The 27,141-nt window shown below is 37.2% G+C and overlaps 2 protein-coding genes and 1 pseudogene across 4 annotated transcripts; 2 read left to right on the top strand and 1 right to left on the bottom strand.

Moving 5' to 3' along the window:
• The first annotated feature begins 494 nt into the window (after positions 1 to 494).
• On the top strand, positions 495 to 27,109 carry LOC135684954 (uncharacterized). Its single transcript, XM_089114247.1, has 2 exons — positions 495 to 1,882; positions 4,166 to 27,109. The coding sequence occupies exons 1-2, from the start codon at positions 623 to 625 to the stop codon at positions 5,255 to 5,257; spliced, it is 2,352 nt and encodes a 783-aa protein (XP_088970373.1). The 5' UTR covers positions 495 to 622; the 3' UTR covers positions 5,258 to 27,109.
• LOC135687780 (uncharacterized) lies at positions 8,830 to 13,400 on the bottom strand (annotated as a pseudogene). The gene is made up of 8 exons (XR_016145043.1): positions 13,026 to 13,400; positions 12,671 to 12,895; positions 12,251 to 12,474; positions 11,047 to 11,587; positions 10,274 to 10,708; positions 9,952 to 10,123; positions 9,557 to 9,705; positions 8,830 to 9,074 (listed from the first exon to the last, which is right to left on the bottom strand). The product of XR_016145043.1 is annotated as an uncharacterized LOC135687780 (transcript).
• On the top strand, positions 16,082 to 27,109 carry LOC148957775 (uncharacterized). Of its 2 annotated transcripts, XM_089114521.1 has the most exons (3): positions 16,082 to 16,343; positions 16,547 to 16,610; positions 16,883 to 27,109. In XM_089114521.1, exons 1-3 carry the CDS (start codon positions 16,082 to 16,084, stop codon positions 16,941 to 16,943), a joined length of 387 nt encoding a protein of 128 aa, XP_088970647.1. In that variant the 3' UTR covers positions 16,944 to 27,109. The 2 variants fall into 2 exon arrangements, with proteins under 2 accessions (XP_088970647.1, XP_088970646.1); XM_089114520.1 differs by having other exon boundaries at positions 16,547 to 27,109.
• Positions 27,110 to 27,141: the final 32 nt, after the last annotated feature.

Below are 27,141 nucleotides of genomic sequence, written 5' to 3'. Positions count from 1 at the left end.
CTGACTCGAGTAAATGCGTCATTGGAGGCGTGTTCTCCCGGTGCTTGCATGACTCAAAGTTCTCTAAATACGCTATTCTATGCAAAAGAATGTGTGGAAGAAAGCTTCCCTTTCCGAACAGCTTTCTACATAGTGAAAGAGAAAAAACATTTTTAAGGAGGTTAACTAGGTTTTTCATACGTAGAGAAAAGCAAGAGTTTCAAACACGAGAGAGATGGGGTAAAAAGATTTTTTGATAAGGGCGTTGACGGTTTCATTCATTCTTGAATGATACATACCCCCTCGAATAGTTTCCTTTTCCTTTCGTATAAATACAAGTGGTTTAGAGTTGCATCAATAGAAACGAAAATGAGCTTTTCTTCATTTGAAAAAGTTATGTCTTGTGCCGATTTATTGGAGTTGAGTTGCGACGAGCTGAAGTATTTTCTGATGCTACGTGGTTATCCAGTATCTGGAAATAAGTTAGATTTAGCAGCTAGGGCATTTAGAGCCTCGGAATTAAAAGAGCCCGTTATTAAAAATATCCAAGAATTAGAAGCTGAGTTAAAGAGGGGATATGCCAAGGTTCTGAAAGATTATGATATCTCTGATCCAAAGGGAATCGATTTAAAGAATTGGAGGAATGATGTTTCAACCTAAACGGAAAATTTTTGCATATATTTTAAATAAGAAAGCGTTTGATACAGAGTATGTCGGCCAGTACAAGACCAAGAAGGCATATTCGTATTTTATCAGTGGATTTGTACATGAAATTTTTTCATTTAACTTTGGCGCAGATAAAATTGTTCTCAAGGCAAAAGTCACACCTTCACAAAAGGTGAGGGAAGATCCCAGGGAGACATGGGTTCTTTGCTCAAAAAGGGGCGATGTCCTTGTGGCTCACTGTACATGTACAGCTGGGTTTGGAGAGTGTTGTAACCACATTGTAGCCGTTCTGTACAAAGTGGACTTTGCAAATACAAACATGTTGATTGATCCAGCCTGTACATCTGAAGCTTGTGTTTGGAATAAAACTACAAGGAGAGACGTTGAAGCAAGTAGGATAAGGGACGTTGTCATCAGAAAGCATGAAGGAGAAAAGGCAGATAAAAAGCGCGTCATAAATAGCGAAGCAAAAAAGTCATTTGACCCGAGACCATCATTTTTGCAAGGAACTGAGATGGAAAGATTGTCAATTTTCCTACAACAGCTGAATAACATTGCACCAACTGCTTCAATCTTGCTATCTGTAGAACGGCCAGCTGAACATGATTACCCCCTTCCACTGCCACAACTCGCACAAGATACAATAAAGGAGAAACCAAATGCTGCATATGAAGAACTAGTTAAAGATTTTCAATCGAAGATTGTTTTTAACGACAATCAGCTGACGGAGCTCGAAAAGGTCACCAGATCACAAGCGGGTTCAAAAATTTGGCGACAACAAAGATCTGGATGTATCACTGCAACAAAAATTCCCAAGGCAAAAGCACCCAAAATCACGCCATTACTGGCAAAGTTGTTGAAGGACAATGACATCGGGATGTTGCCTGCCATAGAATGGGGACGAAAGCACGAGGAAGATGCCAAAAAAGCCTTTTTCAGTGCTGTTGTTTTGAAGCATAAACATGGGAAGCTACTCGATTCTGGCTTGATAACTAACCGCTCATTTCCTTTTATTCGGGCTACTCCAGATAATTTATTTTCGTGCCAATGCTGCAAGGGTCCTGTGCCAGTAGAGTACAAATGCCCGTTTAAGTTGTGGGAGAAGGGTGTAGAAGAAGGAGCAGACAGACTGGATTTTCTATATATTAATGAATACAACAAATTGCATCTAAAAAAGCAACATAAATATTATTCGCAAGTTACGACACAAATGGCTTTAACTGGAGTGAAAAGGACAGTGACAATTCGCAATGAACTATACCATGACTCGATTTTTATAATATCTTTCACTATTTAGCCTTTTTCTAATATATGTTTTAATTGAAATCTTAACTTTGAAATTATTTATCTAATACCTCCTCTTTCCATTTATTTTCACAAACAAAGAAATGTCAGACACAAATAAAACAATATAGTGATAGCAATATAGTTCGTCAAGTTGAATCTTTATACAATTCATAAACATTAAAAACATTAAAAAACATAAACATCAAAAAAAAAAATTAACATTACTATTGTTTCAATAAAGGGTCTTTCAAGTTTGTGAATGTGGCACAGACGGTCAGAATGTCATCAATTTGTGGTAATAAAATAATTGGAACATCTGTTTTAAGAATTCTGTACTCTTTGATACGACGTATTGCTTTCTCAACAAAAATTCTGACATTTGCAATCAGTGATGTTTTGCTAACTGCATTTTTCGAAAGCTGCATGTTGCTTTTTGTCGAAGGGTACACTGGTAATAAGCCAAAGTATCTTTTATTTTAAAACCGCGGTCAGCCATTATCTGGTCACCAGGCAAAAGTTTTCTATAAAATCCACTGTCCTTTGTGATATGTATGTCCGATGCTCGGCCACCATACGCTAATGACAAAAAGCTTATCGTACCATTTGGTGTTATTCCAACAAGTATCTTAATAGTATACCGGTGCTTGTAATTGCTCCAGCAAATTGCAGCAAGTTCAAGACTAGATGGAGTCTCAAGAAATATTTCAGTACAATCTATTATGACTCTGCATTTTGGGTAAAATTTCCTAAATGTATCCAGAAGATTTCTTTGAATGGAATCTCGCTCTGCCCATACAATCAACCCTTTAAATTCTAATGCCATCAATTTGACCCATGTATAGAAAATTCGGGTGACTTGGGCACTTGAAATTTTAAAACGGAACGCCAAGTCTTTCAAAAGAAGGCCAAGACGTAAACGGACCATCGTCAAGAAAAACTCCTGCTCAAGACTAAGAGATCTTTCCCGGCCAGAACGTTTTCTAGACAATCCAGCCTCAAAAATCATTCTTTCGTACTCTTCGTTCTTTGGCCTGGCTTCCTCTTTTTTGGCAGTCACATCCCCTCTCCAGTAGCTCATTTGCGAGGCAATTGGCTGAAGATGCTCAAAAATGCCTTGAAACAATTTTGCCGATTTAAAGCCAGTATAAAATCGAACGTCAGATTCCCTTGTCAGCTGACTGAAACAGAAATTCAATCTAAGTTCTGGCTCTGCGCTTTTGCTCTTTTTGGGACTTTCTGATGCTGACAATGACATGGACTTTCTGATGCTTTTGGGGGTTTCCGTTGTTCGTCTCTCTAATTTTCTTCGCTTTTTCGGTGAACAATTAAATTCAGTTCTTTTCTCAGCACTTTCACTTGGTGTCAAATATAATGTTGGGTATGGGTTTTGGAATGTAGGTTTGCCATCAGTAAAATGGTTAGAACAAACTCGAGATGAATTACAAATCTTGTAGTCCACGTGGCCCTTTGCAACTGCATTTTCCCATTGGTGAAATTTGTTCGAATCTTTTGGAAAAGCATGAAATTTCAAATTTTCAACGTGGCCCCTCACACACCATTTATCTGAAAGCCAAGACTTATTACTGCAGCTTCCAATACAACAACTCTCCTTTCTCTTACTCATGTTGATGTTTGTAATACGTACTTTTGCAAAACTCAGTATAAATCTTCATAGAGCAAAGCAAGATAATTTAAAGTAAAAATCTCATAATACCCAATACTCCCACTTAAAATATTTTATTGGAAATACAACGGAAAAGGAAGCTTTCTTCCACACATTCTTTTGCATAGAATAGCGTATTTAGAGAACTTTGAGTCACGCATTCATGGGGAGAACACGCCTCCAATGACGCATTTACTTGAGTCAGCTGATCAAAAAGGGGATGTCTTTGGCATTCTGTATTTCAGCCAATCTGATGCCTATTTCTAATAAAGGTATATTGACTGAGAGGCTAACTCAAGAGGATTCATTTAAACGTTTTCCGGACGTTCTGGGCCTACGTGGCCAAAAAATATTCCCGATCAAAGGGAACACCATGAATTTAGGATGTTTGTACCTCGTCGTCAATTATGGCAGTGGAAGACCAAAAAACAAAATAAATCGTTGTAAGTAAGTATTTATTACATACTTTAGTGATTGAATATTACTTTGCACTAGAATTTAGGCATAAGTAGCTTTGTTTTGGTGTAAAATCGGAGGGTTGAAAATTGGTAAATTTTTGTTTTTGTTCAGGGGCTTGGGGCGAGTGAAATTTTCCCTCATTTCATAATGGCGCTAGTAATCGGTAAATCGTTTATTGAAGGCACAGAGAATGCAAGTAATGTGACACATGACATGTTAACAATTGCAAGCAAGGTAATAAGTAGGTGTGAAGACAAAACTGATGAGGAAAAACAAAGAGAATTTTACAAAGAGCTCAACATCACTGAAAATGAAAAAAGGAGGATTGAAATATCTACTCGTGGTCAAGCTGATTCTAAAGCATGGGTAAATGCAAGAAAGGGACGGATTACAGCTTCTGTCCATCACGAGGTCTTTACCAAAGTGAAATCTATTGCAAGAAAAAGGGTTCCCCCTTTGCCAAAAGTGACACCCTTAATTGCAAAGCTCATTTACAGAGATAAGACACTTAACTCTATTCTGGCAATCCAGTGGGGACAAGAGCAAGAGCAAAATGCACTGAAGTTGTTTTATTCTGTAGAGGCATGCAAACATCAGGATTTTAAACTTCAAAGCTGTGGATTGTATGTTGATAGAACTCATCCATATATTGGTGCATCCCCAGATGGAATCATGTATTGCAAGTGTCATCAAAAAAGTGTAATAGAAATTAAGTGCCCATACAACATCAAAGATGAAACCATTCAGGCTGGTGTTGCAAAATATAACTTCCTAACAGTTATTGATAATAAAATAACTTTAAAGAAATCTCACAAATATTACACACAGATTATTTCCCAAATCATGCTCAGTGATTCCCTGCAAGGATTTTTTGTTGTCTGGACAAAGAAAGACATTTTCATTGAGACCATTGTGATTGATAAAGTACATTGGAACAAGGTGTACACAAATTTACAAATCTTCTTCCAACAGTATGTTGCAAAAGCTCTGCTTGCAATCAAACCAGTAAAGTTTTGTGCTGATTGTGAAAAAGTTCTTCTAACAAAAGATGAAATACCAGAAGATGAAGCTAATGAAAAATCTATTTGTTGTGATCAGTGTAGCAGTTGGTACCACTACAAATGTCAATCAATTATACACATTGACAAAGAAATTAACTGGCTATGTTGTAACTGTTTAACTGACATTGCTCAAAATATTTAAGCATGATGTCTTGTTTTGGGGCCCTGCAAATAGAATGTCACAGGAGGGGAGGTGAGGGGATGGGTACATCAAATCTGTTTTGTCTGCAGAATGCTGTTTATAGCAGTACTACTATTTGTACTACCCTCAAGCTTATCCCCACCACAACAAAAATTTTGATCTTCGTATTTGCTGCTAAGTCTACTGATTTTTAAAAACTAGAGTTTGTTGCATAAAATGGGAGTCATTTTTTTTGTGACACTCATATTAAGGGGAAATGGGTTATAATATATCCAAAATCTTTTGTGACATCATTTTTAATTTGCCACAATTGACTAATTTAGATTTTATTCACAAAGTGACTTCAAAAGATTAACAAATGCACAGCAACATATAATATAGTCATTAAATAATGGAAGTTTTGTCAGTGGCAAACATACATTCAGAATATTGAAGTCTTTGATCCTTTTTATGGCCTGTTCAACATATATTCTTACATTTGCAATACGTTTTGTTTCTTTGATATCCTGTTCTGTCATTTGATTTCCTTTGGCAGCTGTAGGTGGAATGGCAAGAGTGCAACGTTTCATCAGTAAAAGTTCCTTTATTTTGAAACCCCTATCTGCCATAACAAAATCAAAGGGCTCCAGTAAGTCCAAAAACCTACTATCATTGACAATATATTTGTCTGATGCTCTTCCACCATATGCAGGGGAAATCCACAAAATTGCCCCATTTGGTGTTATGCATACCAAAACTTTGAATGCTGTATGATGCTTGTAATCACTCCAAAGCAGTGCTTTCACCTCTAATGAACTTGGTGTTTCAACAAAAATCTCGGTACAATCAATGATTCCTCAAGTTTTTGGATACAATCTTTTAAAAGAATCTGGCATAGTTTGACCTAAAATGAATTTGACCTTTAGAAGGCCAAATAATCAGGCAGCTTAATTCTTTGGACAAAAGCTTTATCCATGTTGCTATGATCTGAGTCACTCTTGAAGAGGAAACACAGAATCTCCAGGCCAGGTCTTCGTGAAATAGGCCTAGTCGCAAGCGAACCATTGTCTTTAGAAACCCCTGTTCTAATGATAACTTCCTTGCTGGACCTTTCCTATTGATTGGTGGAATTATTTTTAGCAAATTCGATCCCAATAAGACTGTGTCAATGCGATGCTTATATCCTGTTGTTGGTGTATCAATGTTTGAGTTCTTTGGTCCCTCCCAGTACAGCATAATATGTGCTTTTGGGGCCACATGGTCGAAGATCACTTTGAAGGTTTCACAGGAATGAAATCCTGTATAAAATCTGACATCAGCTTCTCTTGTTAAAAATTCAAATTTCATGGAAACATGCACAGTAGGGGTAGAAGCATCATTGTCATCTTAAGCAACATTCTTTTTAACCATTGACTGCTTATCAGTATCAGTTGCAGCACATCTTTTCCTTGGACTCTTTCTTTTCACAGATGCAGGTTGATCTTGACTGTTGGCTTTTCTCATATCTGCAAGTGTCATGTACAACGTTGGAAAGGGGTTGCGAGTTGTTGGTTTTCCATCTATAAAATGGTTGGAGCAGACGGTTGTTTCACTGCCAGGACAAAAGTTTGCTCTTCCTCTTTCAACACATTTTATCCACACTTTTCGTTTCAATTCATTTGCAGGAAAACGATGCCATTGCAAATGTGAAACATGACTAAAAATTATGTTCCTGTCAGGGTACCTCCTATCATTATCACAAGGGCCAACACAGCACCTGTCATTTCCCATAATCTTCAGAATTGTTTGATGAATAATTTTAAACTACAAGGAAGATTAAAATATAAAAAATATCTGTCTTATTATAAAGTGAAGGATCATACAAATAATCCAAAATTCTAGTATGTTTAAGAGAAATAACGCCAGATATTAAAACTCGAAGCTCCATAAGTACATCAAATTCGGACATCCTCTTTTGGCCTAGGCCTAAGACACGAATATTTTTATCCTTGATATATAACGCTAAAACTTGCCAAATGCCAAACAAAGGTAATTCTTACAAGTAACAACACAGAAATCCTTAAAAAACGAATTTCTGATTATTTTTTAGGAAAGATATTTAATATCGTCTCACAGAAGACTTACCTTTGCGTAAGAATAGACAGCGTGCGACTTCCGCCATTGACTTTTCAAAGCAAACTGAAAGGGTCAAAGTCCAACTTGCCACTTGTTCAAAATGGACGCTTTTACCCGGAAAGGGTCTATATAAAGCACCAAAAGCATAAAATTGTAGCAGGAGAGGTAGCAGAATTGGAAAAAGATATTTTTAAGTCTTTTAACTTAATGAATGACTGAAATTGTGCAGTCAAAACAGTTTTATGGTACTTTATGACAGAAGAAACCTACACTGTAAGTACAAAAAAGGAATAACACTTTTGGCTGGAGAGACCCTTTAATTATCAGGTCACCTGAATGTAAGCTATTTAAAATAGTGGTCCCTTTATTGCATGCAAAAGACCAAAAACAGGTGAAATTTTTGGTCCCATGGTAAACTCTAAGGGCCTGTTTACACGGGATCGGATCCAAATGGATCCGTACCCAAAGTGGTACGGATAGGCTTTGCGTTTACACGGGACCTGGCGGATCCGATCCAATTTGGATCTGCTATCCATACCCGTTTGGGCTCGCTTTTGAAGGTGGTCCCGTTTGGATCCGATCCCAAAAAGGTCTCGTGTAAACGATATGGGATCGGATCCAAACAGGTACCGATCCAAAATGAGGCGAAAATTGTCCATTACGAGGTGTATCCTATATGGTATCCTTGTAATTGGCGCCAAAAGACAACCATTTCATTATTTCGAATCGTTCAACCCCAAAGATCAAACCCATTAATCAAATGGACCTTGAAATGCCAAAAGCATTGGCAACTTTGCGATATCAACCTTCATCAGATAGGTAGTACAATGTAATCGCAACTTGCATCTCCACAGATAGTGGTTTCCTCATGTTGGTTACTTGTCTGGTCAACCAGGGCCTAACCTCTTCACAGAAGGCATAAAAACTGTTTTGAGACATTCTAAATTTTCTGTCCACTCTCCTGCAGTGACATAATTTTTTTCAAAGCTTTGCCACCAGGCATTGGCTCAACCAGGACGTTTCCATAATCTGCTAGCTTTCCTTTCAACTTTATTGCTGGCTAGTAGGCCAAGTTGTTCATTTTCTGTGCAAAAAATTAAACCAACAATATAACCACAAAGGCAAAATAAAAGTGTACCACAACCAAAACCTGTATTTTGATTGCAAGATTAGCTGCTGCTGTGCAAATGTACATTCTATATAAATATACACAAATTATGATTTCAGTGATTATGATGGGAAAGGGTATTGACCAAAAGATCCCAGATTGAATCTGGTCAATCTATTCTTACAAATATGAACAATAAGAATTTGCAAATACCCCATTTTCTATGAGACCTTGAACCAATGATTTCTAAATGGTCCCTTTCATAAGAAATTTATATATATCTTGATGGAAAACTAGGCTTTCTGTTTAACAAGTGGTTTTCCCTTGCTGTATGATCCAGTATCCCAGTGTAATTACATACTGTATTTCATCAATAGACAACAGTATGTGAAGTTTTTGTCCAAATAACCCAAGAAAATATTTTACCTGTAGGGTACATTGGTGTAGTAGTGCTCTGCTTTAAAATATATTCAGAGATGGCATCATTTTTTTGACGTCTGTTTGGGAACTGAGCAGTTAAAGGCTCTGGCACTTTCCGTGTGTACTTGTCCAGGACACTCCCAAGCTCCTCCAAGGGCGTGCTGAACAAAATATTTCTTATATTGTCCACATATGCTGCAATATGAGGAAAAATTTTTACAATTTCATGGTCTGTAGATACTCTGGCACACTGTTACATAGTAACTGTTTTATTTTTAATTCTGATGCATAAAGCTAAGTGTGTTTCAGGCTAATTAACAATGGCAGGCAATGTTTTTATGCATTATTAGTCTCATAACAATTTTTAACTTGTGGGGTACAAAGCACGCAGTGAAGTTAACTGGATAGACTACTTTTAAGTTAAAGTCCAACACAAAGAAGTGATAGAAAAAAGATATCAGCCTTTATTCATTTAATTTCAAGACAACATTAAACCTCATCAACTAGAATCATTTCATGTCTTTCAAATATTTTGCAAGCAATTGTAACATTGTGAGTTTTGTGACTCTAACAACAGAGCTGACAAAGCCTTTCTCATTGAAGCAGTCTGTAACACAGAATACCTTTGTTTGATGTCAAAAATAGTAGTAAAATAACAATTTTATTGGTTTACTTACCGTATGTAGAGGGTATGGCAACTTCTCTGACAACTTCTTCCCCAAGTTTGAATTTTGGGTAAACAACTGAGTAGCATACTGATCCATCTAATGCTGTTCGTGCTTCACGATTGAGATTCTCGTTAAAATGAGAAATAGCCAAGACATGTCTGAAACATAAGATGCATTATGTGTTACGTCTGGTTTAACTATATAAAATACATTTTTCTGTTCTAAATGACTGTTTGGCTTGCTATGTCAAGACATCTTGTTTGGATATATAAATACTTCTCCCATTTTCAATCTTTAGAACTAACCAAACAAGACTATCTTGGTGCAACACGCCACACAACCACATAAAAAATTACATCACACAATTGTCTCATGTGCTGAAATTATAACATCCGAGATCTCACCTGCAGTATGTACCAAGCCAAGAAAAGTGAACCATTTTTGGGTGCCAGTGATTTAACGTTGAATGAAAGCCTTCCAGGCAGCTTGTCTGGGCATCACATGATAGACTCTGGGCATCTTTTAAAGTGGTTGTGTTGCAAAGAATCTTGAGTAATTTGTCATATGCAGGTGTACCTGACAAAATATCAAAAACCGAAACATTTCAAATGGATTTCCACTAAAAACAAGGAATTGTTGGTTTCATTCCACTAAAGTCTGGATGATGTACTATTCGCCTTCAACAAATTTAAGGCTTGTACCCACAAAACATTTACATTTACATACCGATTGGAATCCATTCACGTGGTTCAAGTTCAACATGTGCACACTTGTTGTACAACTGATTCGGATGTTCATCATGTTTGTTTGCAATATGACGCATCAAGGATCTCCACTTTGCAACAATCAACTCACCAAAGCCTTGCTTGGTAGAAAGGGCACACCAATAAAGATGCTTACGTATTCCCTTGAGCCATAATTTTAGTACTTCAAAGCCTTTTTCTTTGCTGCCTTTCAAGATTTTCTTTGTGAGACCTTTGCAGACATGCCACAGATCATTGAAATGGGAGGTTTCAGGCTGTGATTCACAAATCCACTTTGCGATTCCTTTGTGCCGATCACTTATGAATGTTGTCATGTCAAACCAGCATTCTTTATGAACTGAAAGCAACGTTTGGCTCCATCAAGTTCCATTGCGTTACTTGACCCTGATTCATTTGCCTTAAAATTAAAAGGTTTCATTTAGGAGTTGCATGCAAATAACAAATGCCACTGCCATCTTTAATATAGTGGTTACTTCTTTTGTGTTTGGTTGATACATTTTCTCACTCATTCAGTGATATAATCTCTGTGATGCATTGAATCTCTACCAAATATGAGTGCTGTATAAATCCTCTAAAACACTTTAAAATGGCAATAGCAGATTTATCTGTTTTAACATGAAATTGACAATTATACTTACAGTACTTAACTTTTTGGGTTGCTGTGGACAATAGGATTGAAAAAATGCCTTAGACAAACACATGACACAGAAACAATGACTCTGAAAAATAGCTCACCTGAAGCAGTTCAAAATGGACCAGTTTGGAGATGGAATTGGAAAACAATGTGTAGACACCATATTTAGCATTGTGACCCATAGAATCAAACCTTCCATCTCCAGACCATTGTGCATTCTTGACCCCTCTCAATTTTTCAAGCAGTGATGAGCGATAGTTTTCCCAATGATGGAGCACAGATGGGAAGAGGAATTTTTTCTGATGATAAAAAAAGGTCCGTCCAGATATGGCTGACAGCCCCATGTGTCTAAACATCAACAAAGCCTGGCTTTTTCTCACACCCGATGTCAAGATGCCAAAACTCAGCATTACATTGCCTGCAGGATATTTTCCAAAGAGTGATGGCTGACTTTTCCACTGGAAATGCATTCTACACTGCCTACATTTCTGCACAACAGTTGCCATTGTTCCAGTGCGATGTACCTCAACAGAAGGATTGTCAGCTTTGCATCGGAAACAGAAAGTTTTGAAAATTGCCAACAGCATGCCATAGAAAACCACAAACTTGGGCTCTTCAGCAACTCTTGTCTCAGGTCTAACACTAAAAGAGGTTTACTGTATTGTATAACCAGTCCAAAACTGTAAAGCTGCTCTGATAGGGTTATAAAGTGAAAAAAGGAAGGAGCTGTATTTTCAATATACTTTCAATATATACTTTCAATATTTTCAATATTGTGAAACATGCTGCATTTTCTATTTTGTTTTGCCTGAAACTGGAGCTGAATGGCTTGTGTTGTTTTGCCTGATGCTGGATCTTTTCAGACAGTGACTTACATTAAGTCAGATATTGAGTGATGAAACTGCAGTACAGTTTCTGTGAAAATTATTTTCAGCCTAATCACAATCAAACATACTGTATTTTCTATTTTGTGACAACTCCTCTTATCTGCAACCCCAGGGGGGGGGGGCACTCCATAACTTTCGATATTCGGGGTCTATGAATTACAACATTGACACAATTCAATATTTGGGGCAAAAATGTCTTGCATTGACTTCACATGGAATGCAGTGTGACCCTGAAGTTGCGAATCATGAAATAAGTGTTTTGGTATTTTTTAAAAACTTAGAAAGATCAAGAATCTCAAATTGAGATCATTCAAAAACGTTGTAGTGGTCCCAGAAATAGATAACAATATTGGGGTCACCAAAACATTAGACTTTACATTAGACGCTAAAATTGATTTTCAAAGCAATCAGTTTTTACCTTACAAGATTTCTTGAAACAAACTGATTCCCATCATCTTCGGTGTCTGTGGAGTCGGCCGATTCTTCCAAAGTTGCCCAGTCTTCCTCATCCTCATTTTCCAGACTCAAGGCTTGACTGACATGAACTTCATCAAGCCCATTGTCATCCGAACCGCTATCCATTATATAACCTGAAAGGCTACTTGCATCCATGTCTTCAGGCATAACATCCGTGTTTGTAAGCTTGCAAGAAAATTGAGTAATGTCATTTAGTGTGTAATGTTACTTTGGTTTACAATCCTTAAGCAAAAAACCTCCAGGGGTCAGAAGTTGTGTGTGGAATGCACAGAAGTAACCAAGAGAAGGGTAACACTGAGTGTACTTTGACCAATGTCAAACAGAAATACAAAACGAGTTCTAAGGGTAAAGAAAGAAATACCTGCTCAATTTTTGCATACAATTCTGCCCACTTCTTCTTCAACTTGCTGACCTTTTTTTGCAGATATACTATTTTAGCTTTATAAAACTTGCAGTTCTCACAAGCAATATTGCTTTCGACTTGGCTATCCAATTCTTTATTATCATCTGCTTCTTCTACATCATCGCCAATGTCTGATGTCGTCGTTTCGATAGATTTCGGGGTTATAATAGCACTTCGAACAATCTGCAAAGAAAAAAAGTATAGACGATCAAAAAAACAACTCAGAACAAATGAGTTCTACGATGGACATTGGTCTGAAAGTGAAAGAACAACAAACCAGGAAGTAGGCCAGAGGGCCTAAATCTTCGCTCACCTGTCTTCGATCTCGATCTGACATTTCTTCCGATATCTTCGAAGCTTCGTTTGCTACATGAACCGTTGGCACTGCATCAGGCTTGAGAAAAGTCTTGACTCCGAGCTGTAAAGCTATGTCTCTTCGCATTGTGAAGGAAGATTCCTCAAAGTGACTCCCACACAAAATTGATGTCTTCGAAGGGACCCAGCCTGGTTGATAAGGCCGCACAAATTGGACCCATTTCTGATGTCTCACGTTGTCTTTTTCTTTATCGGGGAATAAGTGAACTGACACCCCATCAGTATATTGACTATTTCCACAGCTGACTAAGTTAGGGCCACCAGCAACACAGCGCTTTCCTCCTCGGCTCTGTTTCTCCACTCTACTCGCCATGTTGAAGTTGTCGTGATGAAGTTGGGATAGCGTGCCGCATTGTTCTTTGAAATTCGTGTTCTACTTCCTACGTCATCAGGCAGCTAGAAAAATTCGCACGCGATCTGCCAAAATCACCAACTTTGACGGGCCATAAAAAAATTCTACCCCACCGAATTGAAATCGGTTTTCAGTATTGTAATTAGCGCATAATTTCTCGGAATATGAACAAAACAGAAAAATCGAAAATTTCGTTGCAGTAGCACTTTAATGTTTTAGAGTCATTTTGAAAACTGAAACGACAGTAATCGCTGAATATTATGTCTTCTCATTGTCCACTTGCTCAAAGCATCAGCCCACTGTGAGCAATAGTGGTGATTTCTTGCAGATACGCAAGTTTTGCGCTTTCTTTTGTAATTATGAATATTGTATTTGTGCAAAATTTTCCTCACTAACGCTATAGAAGGATTTTTTTTAAATTTCGACATTTGACATCCGAATAAATAGTGTCAAGGTTGCACAGCCTATGCCTTCTTGCCAATAGACAAATGGTGTGTTGTCCTCTTTAGTCAATTTTTTAGGTGACCTGTCCTTGCACACTTCTTCACTGAGCCTGTAGAAATAAGTTTCTTATAAATTCTGGAGACCGTAGTGTGGCTGCAGCCAATTCCTTTGCCTACTTCAAAAAAGATAGCCCGCTTTGACATAAAAAACGAACACCAACTCTTTCTTTGTACGTCAATTCTCTAACTTTTCCCACTGTTTACTTTTTCAAATTTTTGAAAAAATTAACCCATATTTTGCTATTGATTGGTTTCTGAAATGGCATCAAAACATTTTTGGTAATTTTCCTGCCAAAATCACCACTCCAATTTAAATATGGTAGCCTTTTGAACTCGAAATTTTGCCTTGTGAAAAGCTGTTCAGCGTTGCAGCCATTTTGGATTAGGGTGGTGCAATAACTTTGTGAGGGGAGTGTAAAACAACAGGGTGCATTGTGCAGTAGCTTTTTTCCAATAAACCAATTGCACTTCGTCCTGAAAAAACAAATGTGTAGTCCTTGGTAGTGTCACTAAGGACTAGTACTTGATCACTTTCCAAAGCCTTTCTGCGGTCTTTCAATTACCTTCCCTGGCATCTGGCAATAGAGGAGTTTGAGGTTCCCTGGCATCACTTCAACAATTTATTCTATAGAATCTTCAACATCTAACGACTGTTTAATCAAGTCCACTCTATCGGTACTCTGGCACTGCTGAAAAGTTATTTCATTGCCAAATTCTGAAAGTGACTTTCCAGAAAACTCTTGTCAACCACACTTCTGAGACATCTTGGGCAACCATGAAACATGCACATTGCATTGTCACTATTGCAAACCATGTTTATCAGATCCTTGTATGTCAGTCCAGTTTTAGTAGCATTAGGAAGCTGCTATGCCATAACTACTTTAAAAAAGTATCTAACAGAAGCAAGCATTTAACTATACGCGTTTCAACCAAACGTTGGCAGAAGAATCGCAGGAATCGAAAAGTAGGAGGACCAAGATTCCTTTACCTGAGGATGGGGCTTTGCATCGACTTTGCGTTTCCAAGAAAAGATTGGGATTTGGCCTGGATGGACACGGAACTGGTGGGCGATCACCAGCTGCAAAATGGAAGCATGGGGTAAGTGGGAAGACCAATGGCACCATCAATTTTCCGTCATGGGACACCGACAAGTTTGTAGATCTTTTTACTCCATTTATAAGTATTTATATTCAAATAGTTTTTTCTGTAATTTTGGACAGGTCACGTTGCATTGAATTACCTCAGCATAAAGGCTAATGTCAAAAAAACAGCATTCAATTTCAACTCAGGCATAAAAAATTCAGCTGTAGCGAGGAGTGATCACATATTCTGCATCCGAGTATTTAGTACCAAACATTTGATATGTAATGTATAGTTGATTGCACAAATAATTTGGTTTCTTCTATGGAAAGAGGAGGACTTCTGAGAAAAAGAAGCCAACAACAATAATTGTAGAGTTTTTAGTTGTTCCGATGGTTTGACTATGTGAACAAGCTGTAATGGAACTATTATCGAATTTTGATGTTCAGAAATGACCATTTTAGTGGTTTTTGTGTATCTGGACGTGTAGAAAGCTCAGCAAAATATTTTGTAGATTGCAGTGTTCTCCGATTACCAGCTACGTCCAATGGTGCAGTGGAACATTGCAATACCCAGTAACTGGTACGTCAATTCCACTCCTGGAGGTTGTTATTGGCATGTTTCCAAGCAGGTATGTTGGTTTGGATTGTATTATAAGAAACAAAATTTTTCCAAAAATTTCCGTGTGAAATTTAATGTCAAATTTGTATTGTTTTGATTTTAATTGCTATAAAATAAGTATAATTTGGCCTCTCTATTTTGTTTTTGAATACATAACATCTTATTTCATAACATTCTATAAAATGCAATACAGCAGTTACCGCAACTTTGATGAAACTGATGCTACACACTCATTTTACCAAAATTATGCATGCTCCTGATAAACCTGTCTTATATAAAAAACATGTTAATGCAACACGTATTTCCATCCCCTCTTACTTGTTTTTAAAAACTAATTGTGGCATTGCTCAAAGAGTACCATCTTCCTTTTAGGTTATTGCAATATCCATATTACCAAGGCTTGATGACTTCCAAAGCAGGCTTGAAATTTAAAATAAAATGATGGAGACATATAGTGTATGGTTTTTGAATGCAACACCCAATTTCCTAATGAATGACAAAAGATTGTGGACCCGTTGGGATGGTGTACACATTAGTGAAGATCAAGGGTTGGAGATTCTGAAGTCGTTTATTGGAAAGGAAGTGAGAGATGCACTTCAGCCAAAAAATGAAGATTCTGTTGAATCAACACCAAAGAAGAAAGCGGCCCAGCAGTGTCCAAAATTTATTTGGCGCAAGCTTAAGAACCAACGTCCTCTAGGTATGTTTTGGTATATTTCTAATAATGGTTATTTCGTATTTGATATAGTATAGAAACTCGTCTTATATTAGTAATATGCAACACAACATATATACAAGCATTTTCCTTGGTATAATGATTTCCAATATGCATTTTGAAAAAAACCGTCTTGTGAATAAGCATGTCTTTGATACTATTTACTCGTAAAACATTTATGAATATAGGCCACAATGTCAAATGCAAGAAGGTGACTGTTCAAAGTCAAAAGCAGGAAGTTGAATGTATCAAGTATGTTTCCCTTTGGTTTTTTGCTAATCTTGCTGATCCAAAAAGTTTTGGAATACCAACGTCAAATTTCAAAGGCAACTTCTTAATACCAATTTCTTAACATTTTTTGCTAAAAAATTACGTCCACACAGCACCAAATTGTTCTAGATGTAACATATCTTGTAACTATGGCAGGCCTTTTTGTCCAATTTCAATGCACATGTTTTGTTTATACATGTATATCTGTATATTGCTATGGAAGTAAAAAGTGTTAAGATAGCTCCTTTTTTCAGGAAGAGAGATGTGCAAAATGTCCAATTAAACCGACTTCAAGTCACGAGAAGCAATGTTTAAAAGGGCTAATTCTGGCAATTGCTAGACTGTCCTTGATTCTTGGGCAATGGGTGATCAAGCCTCCACACTTTAGCGGTATCTACAGGCAAGCGAAAGTAAGGTAAGTGCGAGTGAACAATTTTAACTACTCATTTTATGACCGTATAACCATTGCAATATGGTAATTCTTATATAAAACCTTGAACTCTTGTAAATAACATATGTCATTCAGCTGTTTCTTCTTAGGGTCAACAAGACGACTTGATTAAAATACTGAATAAACAAGTAATTGCAACAAATGAAATAATGTTTTGTCTAAATATGGACATGTCCTTTCTTGGACCTTCTAAAATGTCACTGAGTACTCATCACAAGATCACTGAGTATATTTCTTTCTAGGGCTGCAAAAATTGAAAACTGAAAGCGAAAAGGAAAGTGAAGGCAACTAGCAACGGTGCGGATATCTTCTGATATGCAAATTGAAACGTTCTCTTTTCACTATACATAAATATCATTAACATATATAATATAATGCAGGGGGAGGCAGTGAAGGCAAAAAGAAGGCAGTTACCATTCCGCGTTTTTAATTACATTTCCTCTTCTTTAGGAGCTGTCTAGTTTCCATACTGCTCAACCATATGACGTAATCAGTTTACCCTAAACCTAACCCTTACCCTAACCCTTTACTTGAAATAATTGATCATACTAATTTATGACTATTAATCATGCTTATTTATGACTATCAGGTTGAGCAGTATGGAAACTAGACAATTCGTTTTTTATTGGTTCTACTTCACCTTATATGAAATATGTTTAAGGGGCTCATTATTGGTGTTGCAACTTTGATGTATAATTAAAAGAATAAGTCTTGAAATTGGATAAATGATTTTAGAGGGACTGAAGCTCTTCTAGCCCCTATCTCTCCTACGTTTATGACAATAACTTCTTTTTGATATGACAGATCTCAGAAATTTAAACCAGGAAAAAGTCAGCATGCAACCTCCAATCAGGCGCCAGAAAAAAGGTAACGTACCATGAATTCTCTTTTAATCCCCTCTCTCTCAAGCCCCCCTTCTTTAAAATTTTTACTAATGCTGGAATAAGTAGACTTTACAAAAACCAGAGATTTTCATTTAATTCATTGGTCGCTCAATACCTACCATTAAATCAAAAGTTGCACCATGTCTCTTCACCTCACGACAGATTCGAAGACAAAGATTTAATGTGAAAGCCTTTTGCAAAAATTACAGGCCGCTGGTACACCGAGGGATGAAGACGACCATTTCGAATGCTTGATTTCAAAAAAGACAATTTAGAATTTATAATTAATGACGGCAACAATGACAATGTTATTGTTGTAGAAGGCTGATTCGATTTTTTTATTTCTCAAATAACAGAAAATTATTTTAACATAAATAATTTAAGTGCTTGAAAGTGCTGAAAACAATAAGCTCCAATGTAGTAGAGGATACAGTAATTTTAGGTATGTTATTTTGCTAGGTTAAAAGATAAATGGTTGTCAATCGGAAAAGAGATGGGCCCTGGATTCCGAACGACAAGCCAGTCGCAGAGATTACAATCTTCCCATTTTCTTATGCTGAGGCAGTCAAGGCAAAGAAGAAGCAGCCATCATGTCTGATATTCGTCACCGTGCCAACAGTTGGAATCAACTCAAGTGAAAAAGCGTCAACCAAGATAGAGAAAACAGAGACAGGTGGAGATTTGAGTAGCCCTTCAAGTAAAGGTTGCCGTAATTAACAAAGAGCCAGAAGACCCCTTACTTTTCCCTGGTGCAGACCCCTGCCTGCTTATCAGATATCTCAGGCACTTAGAAGGAGGCCAATAGTTGGTTTTAGCAACAAGAGAGCTGTAGTTAGGGACATAGCAGGTTATAGTAAAGTAGATTCAAATAAACAAAGCAACATATACCCAGATTTGCGATCCTCAGCTCAAGTGCATAATGCGGCTGCCAGCCAAAATGCTATTAAGTACTATAGCCGCATGGATTGTAGTGGTGATGTAAATTTTCCCATCCATGCTCCTTACCCATCTTACTTTGACAAATGGAACATTTATTTTTGATAATTTTCAATTCGCATCTAAGGTTGTAGGTAGGGCAGTAGATTTTTGCACCTGTTTTTCAAGGCATCATACATCAAACATCACACATTGGGTTTGGGTCTTGCACGCAACCAAAGGCTAGGTTTCGCACCCCACAGGCCATCATTATTGAGAAACTTGGAGACATAATGCTCTCATTATCAGTAGATCCTGGTAGAAAATAGCTGTTATCTATTACGGTCGACTTCAAGGGAAACAACATAAAGGCACAAATCTTTTGAAATATACCTACTACTGCAATGAGCAGAAAAAAAACAGGTACCTACTATCATCGCCTGGTCAGAACCAAACAGACGATACTTCTCGTAAAAATCTAGCACTTGAAAAAGTGGATGATAGTATTGAGGTAAATAGCAATTAAATAAATTCCATAAATAGTGAAATTGTGACTGAAGGTGATTTTGCAATGTATGAGCCTGACGTTTCTAATGTGGAGCTTAGCAAGGGTTTGGCTACCCAATTCCCGACTGCTGACAATGGAACAAAAATGATTTGGTTACCTTAGCAGACTCTGTGAACGATGACCAAGAATTAGCAAACTATGAGGGTGATTAGATTCGAGAAATTATACAACCTGAATAGTCGGGTGCAAACCAATATCGTCAGAAAGAAATCAGTGACATGAAATCTGAAGCAGGATCAACCACCAATAATGAAGCAAATAGAACATCGGAAATTACTTTCACTGTAGACTTTGAAGCAAGGTATGTTGGTATAATGTTTTCCGAAGTAGCTAAGTGCATGCATAGATTTCGTTCTCTTGGTGAAACAATGGTCTAGATACCTGCGATGTTGCAGAGAAACAAATTGTAATAGTGCTAGTTTGGATTTCGTTTGTTTTGCATCCTGTAACCTTAGTAATTTTGTCACCATTCGCACATTCAATTGTTTATAATTCCTTTTGTTTTCTAATTGCACCTTTAGATTCATTAACTATTTCTTTTGGGATTTTTAGTATCATTATTCAGTTTATGTAATTAATCTTGGGAGTAATATATTTTGTATTCACTATTATTATGTAAATTTACGTAGCTATGTAGCATTACAATAAGTTTTTGTTTAGTTATATTTTGGACATGTTACATTTAGAGTAAGTTTTTCAGTTAGGAATTGGAGTTGGAGTTGGAGTTGAAGTTGGAAATGGGATTCGGTTAAGAGCGGTAGGGTTAAGTCTTGATATTTTGTATATTTAGGTTCTTGACGTTTTACTTATGTGGCAAGATGCTTGTAAAAGATCTTGTCGGCATAAATTATGGATTTATAGGATACGTATAGCTATTTAAGACATCGCGTGTGACAACATATTTGATAGGAAAGTGCTTGAGAAAGACTGTGCCTGACATTAAGAGAACGAATCTTCGTTACGGGACAACCGTAGAGAAACATTATATTTACAAAACCTTTTATCGCGGAAAGATCGTTTGATCTGAAGAAAGACGTTTCAACATTATCATTGTTTCTATTTGTTTCTTTTCTCATTGATGGAAGGATCATTTAGTCTCGACGATAACAATAGGGTGGATACATTCGTTTTGACAAAAATAACCCTATTACAAAATCTTCGTCCCGAATTCCTCCATTTTCTTCAGAACATTTAGAAAGTAATGGGAGTGCAAATATGAATCTAAGGACCGATACATTAGAGGAAGGTTTCATACTTGTGAATGAAGATAAGATCATCCTCAGTGATGTAAAGAAAATAATTTCATCTGATGAGGCCATTTACAGCTCTGATTTGATGGAAGGCTTAGGGAGAACAAAGGTAAGGAGGGGTATAACGGCTTCTGCCATTTTATCAAAAGTTTCTGTGCCAGTACCTCGTTAGTGGCAGCTAATGTCACCGGGCAAAATTTAAATAGTTTCGGTATGCCAACTAGATATAGATATAGTGCCCATATCTTTGCTGGGATACTTAGTAGACATAGCCCATATTGTTCCTGGCATGTTTATGAAAACTATTTCAGGAAACCCGGGTCCCATAAGAAAGGATGTGTTTATTTTCATGCAAGAGCAAAATGTACCATGGAGGAATGCCCACATAACGCTAACTTAACTCTATCTAGTCCTCAGCGTGTCAGAATGCAAATATCTTTTGACAGCGATGTCATTCATAAGCATGGAAACATAACTGTAAAAACATTTGTGGGAAAGTTGGGGTCAATCTAGCTAAATCTAGATAGGGTCTTTTTGTCGAAAATTAATTTTTCCTCCATCTAAAAATTACAGGGACGATTGGAGCGCCTTAGATGACATCTCCTTTTTAGCGGGAAATATGTCAGGAGTTGGTACTAGTAGCAGGCCATACCAAAAGATTGCTTCACTGACCAGGCAGGCTGCCAACAGTTGCGAGACTTTGCAGGCAAACATTTTATTTCTGCAAGAATTGCTTAGAATGAGGCAGAATCAATCAAACTCAAATGGACATTTAGAACTGAGTTACATTCAAAAACCAATAATAAACCCCAGACATTTGCAAATTGCGCTAATTTATCAAATCATGGCAATGTTGTACCATGAAAATGTTCAAAACGATGTGTTTTAACGAGCTCAGTGACAAATCAAGATAGAACTTTGTCAAAATTTTTTTACTTTATTGTTGTGATTCAGCATACTTACTCAAAAGCACCACCACTTCCTAGTGCTGATTTCGCAAAAGCACCACCACTTCCTATTGCTGAATTTATAACCAATAAGTACGATCAGTTTGCTACTGAAGAGTTTCTTAGAATGATTCATGAAAAAGAATCCCTAGAATGGTTATGACTGACTTTAGCTGGGCTATAATACATGCTTGCCCAAAGGTATTCTGTAACGAGACTTGACGAGTTATTTAAATAGGTCTTACCCTATAGTTATTGGTGAAGCAGCTGAAGAAGAATTATCAAAAACTCGTCTTTGTGTCGAAAAAGTTTTGTAAGAAGTTTAACTGTGAAAGCCAGGTACATTTTGCTATGCGCCTGTTTGGTCGTTTATTGAATTGCCATTCTTTGACTGACAGGATTTCTTTAGCAAAAAGCACAAAAATAGTAATAACATTGGTTGCCACTCCAGCCATAAAAAAGGCTTTGCAACATATTGAAGTAAGTGTAAACACTTTTGAAGAAATTTTAGAGGAAGATACATTAACTGAAGATGGTGACAAAGAGATCTGTCAAGAATATATTGAAGACCACGATAACCATTGAGAAGGGGATATAGATGAAGCCGATAAAACGAGATCTAGGTTCCACAAAATTTGGAGTCAAGAACTTGATAGCGACGAGAACTCATAGGGGAGAGAATTGGAGCAGGAAAATACTGGCAAAAAACACATACAAAAAAGGCAACAAATGAACCTATAGAAAGGGACGTTGAAGACAATATTAACGTTGACGACTTCACGGGCAGAAACAGGTGTTACATGCCAGATTACTACAAGTGGATGCGAGCTAAGCTGCTATACATTGGGTGACCAGAGTCGATATAGTGAATAATATATGGATCCTGAAACAAGCAATGGTCCAAAAACCTTCCTCGGCATTGACACAACTAATGCATATGCTAAGCATTTCTTCAACATGTAAAAGATTGATAAGGGAGATTTGAAAATGCCTATGCACAAGTTCATCAAAAAATGTTGGGAAGATCAGAGAGGCTTGAGAAGACAGTTCTGAATGAATTGCTTGTAGAAATGAATACTGAAGCTAAGCAGCATACAAAGAAAAGTGTAAAAGACCAGAATACAGAAAAAAGGGAGCAAGAAGAAGCTGGAGAAAAACTTAATAAATTGGGTAAAGAAGCTTCACTATCTAGTAGTGAAGAAGATGATAACATAGAAATTCATACTCTTGAAGAGAGTTGGTCTAAAAAGGCAAATTCAAACGGTAAAAATAAACGCCAATTCAGGTAGCTATCAACAACCCCCTAAACATTCTGTTCATTTTGCAGCAAAAAAGGCGGAGAAGGATGTGATGGGAAGAAAAAGCAAAGGATAAGAGTCTTGTACTCTTATCGCAGTGATTAACTTTTTCTCACTATTTCTTTCCCAAGTTCAACAAGAGTAATCTTCCAGTTTTCTGGCTGCCTCCATATTTCTCCACTCAACTCTGGCACAGACTGTTGGGATTATTGGCTCCAACAGTATACTATCCTTCCAAATTTGATTGAAATCGAAATTGGTTAAGGGCATCTGAAAGTCATTTAACATTAACTTAACGACAACTGGATCTAAAGTTGGCCGTTGCATCACTGTAATCATAGGCATATAATGCTGGAAAATTTTTCGGTATAGATTTAGCAGAAATATAAAGTCAATCTCTTGTATTTGATTCCATAAGACTCTTAACAAACTGTGAGTTTTGCCTTTTTCTTTCCTGTCATTGTCGATTTCGAATAAAACTGTTCCAAAGGTTTTGTAGCAATTGTCAATTGATCAAATTGCCGAGTCGCATGATAACCAACAAGTGTCCCCAGGCTTAGGCAGGTTATGGCAAAGATGATTTAGGACTGCTTCGGAAGAATATTACAAGATGATTAGTTGTTCCAAAAAATTTCCCTATGCGAGGAATTTTGTTTGCTGACCTTGGTGTACATAAAAACATGGGCGACACAATGGTTGTAGTAAGCCCCTGGAAAAAGCTCAAGCATCTGAGCTTTAACTCCATTAAGGTGTCCACTCATTGCAGGTTCTCCATTGTATGGCTGTCCAATTAGCTCGTCTCACTGCTTTCAGGCGTTACTTCAAATTTTGAAAGTGTACTTAGCAGAATCTTTGTTAGACCCTCTTCCGACCAACTTCTGAGGAATCAATTAGACCTAGCAAATGCTCTTCCACCTTTCCTCCATGTAAAAGACACTGCTGACAGCTCTGCGTTGTTGCAATCACTGCTATCGCCCATCATCACTGGTATATACTTCAAATGGCTAATTCTATGTCGAATTTCACGGTAAACATCTTCAGCTATACAGTCTATTAGCTCGTTTTGAGGATCATGAGATGTGTAGGTAACACGTTCTTTATCCAAGAAAGATCGCAGTTCCTGGCTATAAAATGATAAAAGATCCATGAGCTCTATGAAATTACCTCTGTTTGATAAGGTAGCAAACTCATAATGACCTCGGAAACGAGATTCTTAGCAATTGTAACAATTTTTCTGATAGTTTCAGACACAGAATTCATCAATTTTGACAAAATATCGGCAACGCAAAGTTCAAGTCTCGGAATTGTCGAATCTTTGAGGGGTGCCACTCTAATCTTAGCTGCAATCAGCAACGAATTAATGCCATTATTTGTCTTAAAAACGGCATAAACACAGGCTCATCAAGCTTTGTTTGAAGCGTCACAAAAACCATGAAGGTCACAATTCTCAACATCTGCTTTTACAAAACAATTGAGATCAATTACAATAGATTTAGATTCTTCAATATTGTTCAGCCATTTTTTCCAAATAGTTTCATGTTCTTTACTCAAAGGCTCATCTCAATGAAGTTTCAAATGGCTTAGTTCTTGCAACAATAATTTGGCTGTAAAATCACTGGTGAAGCAAGTGCACGGGGATCATATAAAGATGCAGTTACCTTTAAAACATTTCTTTTAGTTGACAACAATGACTTTCCAACATCTGCAGTTGAATTAATTTTTCTTTCAATTTCATCTGTTTTCTTTATTCCAAATAACTCCCAACACTTTATGCTCTTTCTCCTTAATAACTTCACCATAATTACTCAGGCACAAATTTGCATACGATTCAACGTCAACATCAACAACAACTTGCATTTAAAGGAATGCAAACCCCAAAATCCCACCCAAAAAAGGATTCAAAACCGAATAAATCTAATATAAATATTCTCTCCTGTTGCTAGAAGGCCTTTAAGAGTACCTTCCAAGCATACCTAGTTATAAAAAACAGTATGCTTAAAGTACGGCCAATTTGCTTATTTTTGTGGGTTTTGCCTCCTAGCCCACACCCCCACATGAAAAATGAATTTCTGCTTCTAAATATACATAAAATGATGTTGGCTTTTTCTATGCAATACTAGAAGTACCTTCTGTTTCAATATTTCTGCAGCCCTTCTCCCATAAACTTTATCCGATAGGCCCCTTTAAAATGAAAACTGAAATTAATTCAATAGCATGATTCAATTGGCGGGGAAGGCGGGCATTGGAAACAAGGCTGATCTCTGAGAATGTCATAGATACAAGACGCCAATAATTCGCCAAAAGAGAGAGTTTTAGTTTATATTAATATAAAAGGCGCTCCGTTCAAAAAATTTCACGGACACCCAAAAAAGTAATCTGCCAAAACTGCTCCCAAAAAATAAACCCCATTTGGGTGTAGTTTTGGCCAGAAAAATTAAATGGCCGGCCTAACGTGGGATGAAAAATTATGACCGTGAAAGTTTTTTGTGTAACCATGTCAGCGTTTTTCAAAAACCTGATCTAGACTTGAACAATCAACTTGTCAAAATTTCTTGAAATACGCCCCCTGGGGAAAAAGATATTGTTCTCATTATAAAATAAAAGCTTGCAACTTGGTATTACAGCAAAGCATCATATCAACCGAAAAATTTCATTACAGAAAACAACATACAACAACAAAACAACTCCTAGCTGACTCAAATAATGTTAGTTATACGGACAGGGAAGGGACATAAGTCCCTTTTAAACTTATCTCATGCCCTTTTTTAGTTTAGTTACATTGAAAGTAAAGCCAAAGTTAAACATTTTATCGACAATATATTGTTATTTCAGTAATTAGAGTCCATTAATAATCGACCAAAACTGTCATCCTTCTATCCCTCTGTGATCTTCTGTGGCCTGCTGGGATGGCTGGTCTTTCATTACCTTTGCCATCTTTTATATTATTTTGCAAAATTGCTTTGCTGGTGCCTTTTCTGTTTTTTTTCCTGGATGTGCATCATTAATATTTTCAAGAAATTCAGAAAGCTTTTTTATGTCATTTTCATCATCTGCTACGAAGAGATAAATTTTCAAAATTTTGTTAGAAAAGAGGAACTCGCAGTGCTGATTGGACTGTGAAAACAAAACGTTACTGTCAGTTTTCTCATACATGCGTGCTAAAAGGTGGAGCTTCGGAAACTTTGCCATTCCAGCTAAACTAAACGGTTTCTGTTACTCAGTGGTTGAATTGACGCGACTGTGCAACTTTAGATGTCACTCTTTTCAGTCTATCTATAAACAAGTCATCAGGATTTTATTAAGCATGTTAAAAATTGTCAACTTGCGCACCTCTCCTACTGCTGGAAATGGGAATTGTGAGTTTCCTTGGTTCTACACTGGACTAACTCACTGGGCTGTAATAGTTTTTTTCCAGATTCTAATATTCCCTTTCTGTGTATTCAGCGAACACTCTTAGCTTATTCCCAAGGTCCCTGTACGATTTTTTCCATCAATTCTTTATCTTGTAGACCAGGCTCAAAAATCAAATTCTCATCAGCGTCTTCACACATGAAATTTAGAATCTCCTTTTCTGTTAAAGAGTCATCGCTGTGAGGTTAAAAAAACCAGCTTCTAACGGTGTCATCCGGACTATCAATGTTCGTTCAATGTTTTTCTTTGATGGTAGGGAAAAGGAAAAAGTCACAAGGTGCCAAGTCAACTGTCAGTGCTGCAGTGTGAGCTGATTCGTTGTCATGTTGCCATAGGATCTTGCGCAAACCAGTTTTCGAACGTTTTTCTAGACATGCATCTAGCACTTTCGTTATGAACTGGTTTACATACCAATCCATGTTAACTGTGCGGTGATCATCAAGAAGAATTGTTGCCACATGGCCCGTTTTTCCAAAAAAAGAAGCGACCATCTATTTGCCAACGCTTCTGGAGCGCTTGAATTTTTGTGGTGGCTGCTCCCCGGAAAGATCCAGACTGACGACTGGCGTTTCGTTTCTTGGTTAAATTGGTAAATCCAACTTTCATCACCCGTGACGATGTCACACACATGTTTGGAGCAATCATAATATATCATTGCGCGAAAATCATGTCTTTCAAGCTCCATTTCGAAAATGAAATTTACAGTGAGAGTCCCCTCTTTAAAAAGTTTGTTTAAAGATATCTTTTGGTGCAAAAAGACAAGAGTTTGCAAACAACGCTTATAAATGT

Source organism: Rhopilema esculentum, chromosome 20 (genome assembly GCF_057945365.1).
Source record: "Rhopilema esculentum isolate cy_ngs chromosome 20, ASM5794536v1, whole genome shotgun sequence".
In the NCBI taxonomy this organism is placed as follows: domain Eukaryota; kingdom Metazoa; phylum Cnidaria; class Scyphozoa; order Rhizostomeae; family Rhizostomatidae; genus Rhopilema; species Rhopilema esculentum.
This window is presented reverse-complemented; position numbering and strand designations above follow the sequence as displayed.

What these genes read in the sequence shown, in the direction of transcription:
- LOC135684954 (XM_089114247.1), top strand. Translation starts at nt 623, where the DNA reads ATGATGTTTCAACCTAAACGGAAAATTTTTGCATATATTTTAAATAAG. An exon ending in TAACTGGAGTGAAAAGGACA is followed by an intron (nt 1,883 to 4,165) that starts GTGACAATTCGC and finishes GTTTTTGTTCAG; the next exon opens with GGGCTTGGGGCGAGTGAAAT.
- LOC148957775 (XM_089114520.1), top strand. Translation starts at nt 16,082, where the DNA reads ATGATGGAGACATATAGTGTATGGTTTTTGAATGCAACACCCAATTTC. An exon ending in TAAGAACCAACGTCCTCTAG is followed by an intron (nt 16,344 to 16,546) that starts GTATGTTTTGGT and finishes TTATGAATATAG; the next exon opens with GCCACAATGTCAAATGCAAG.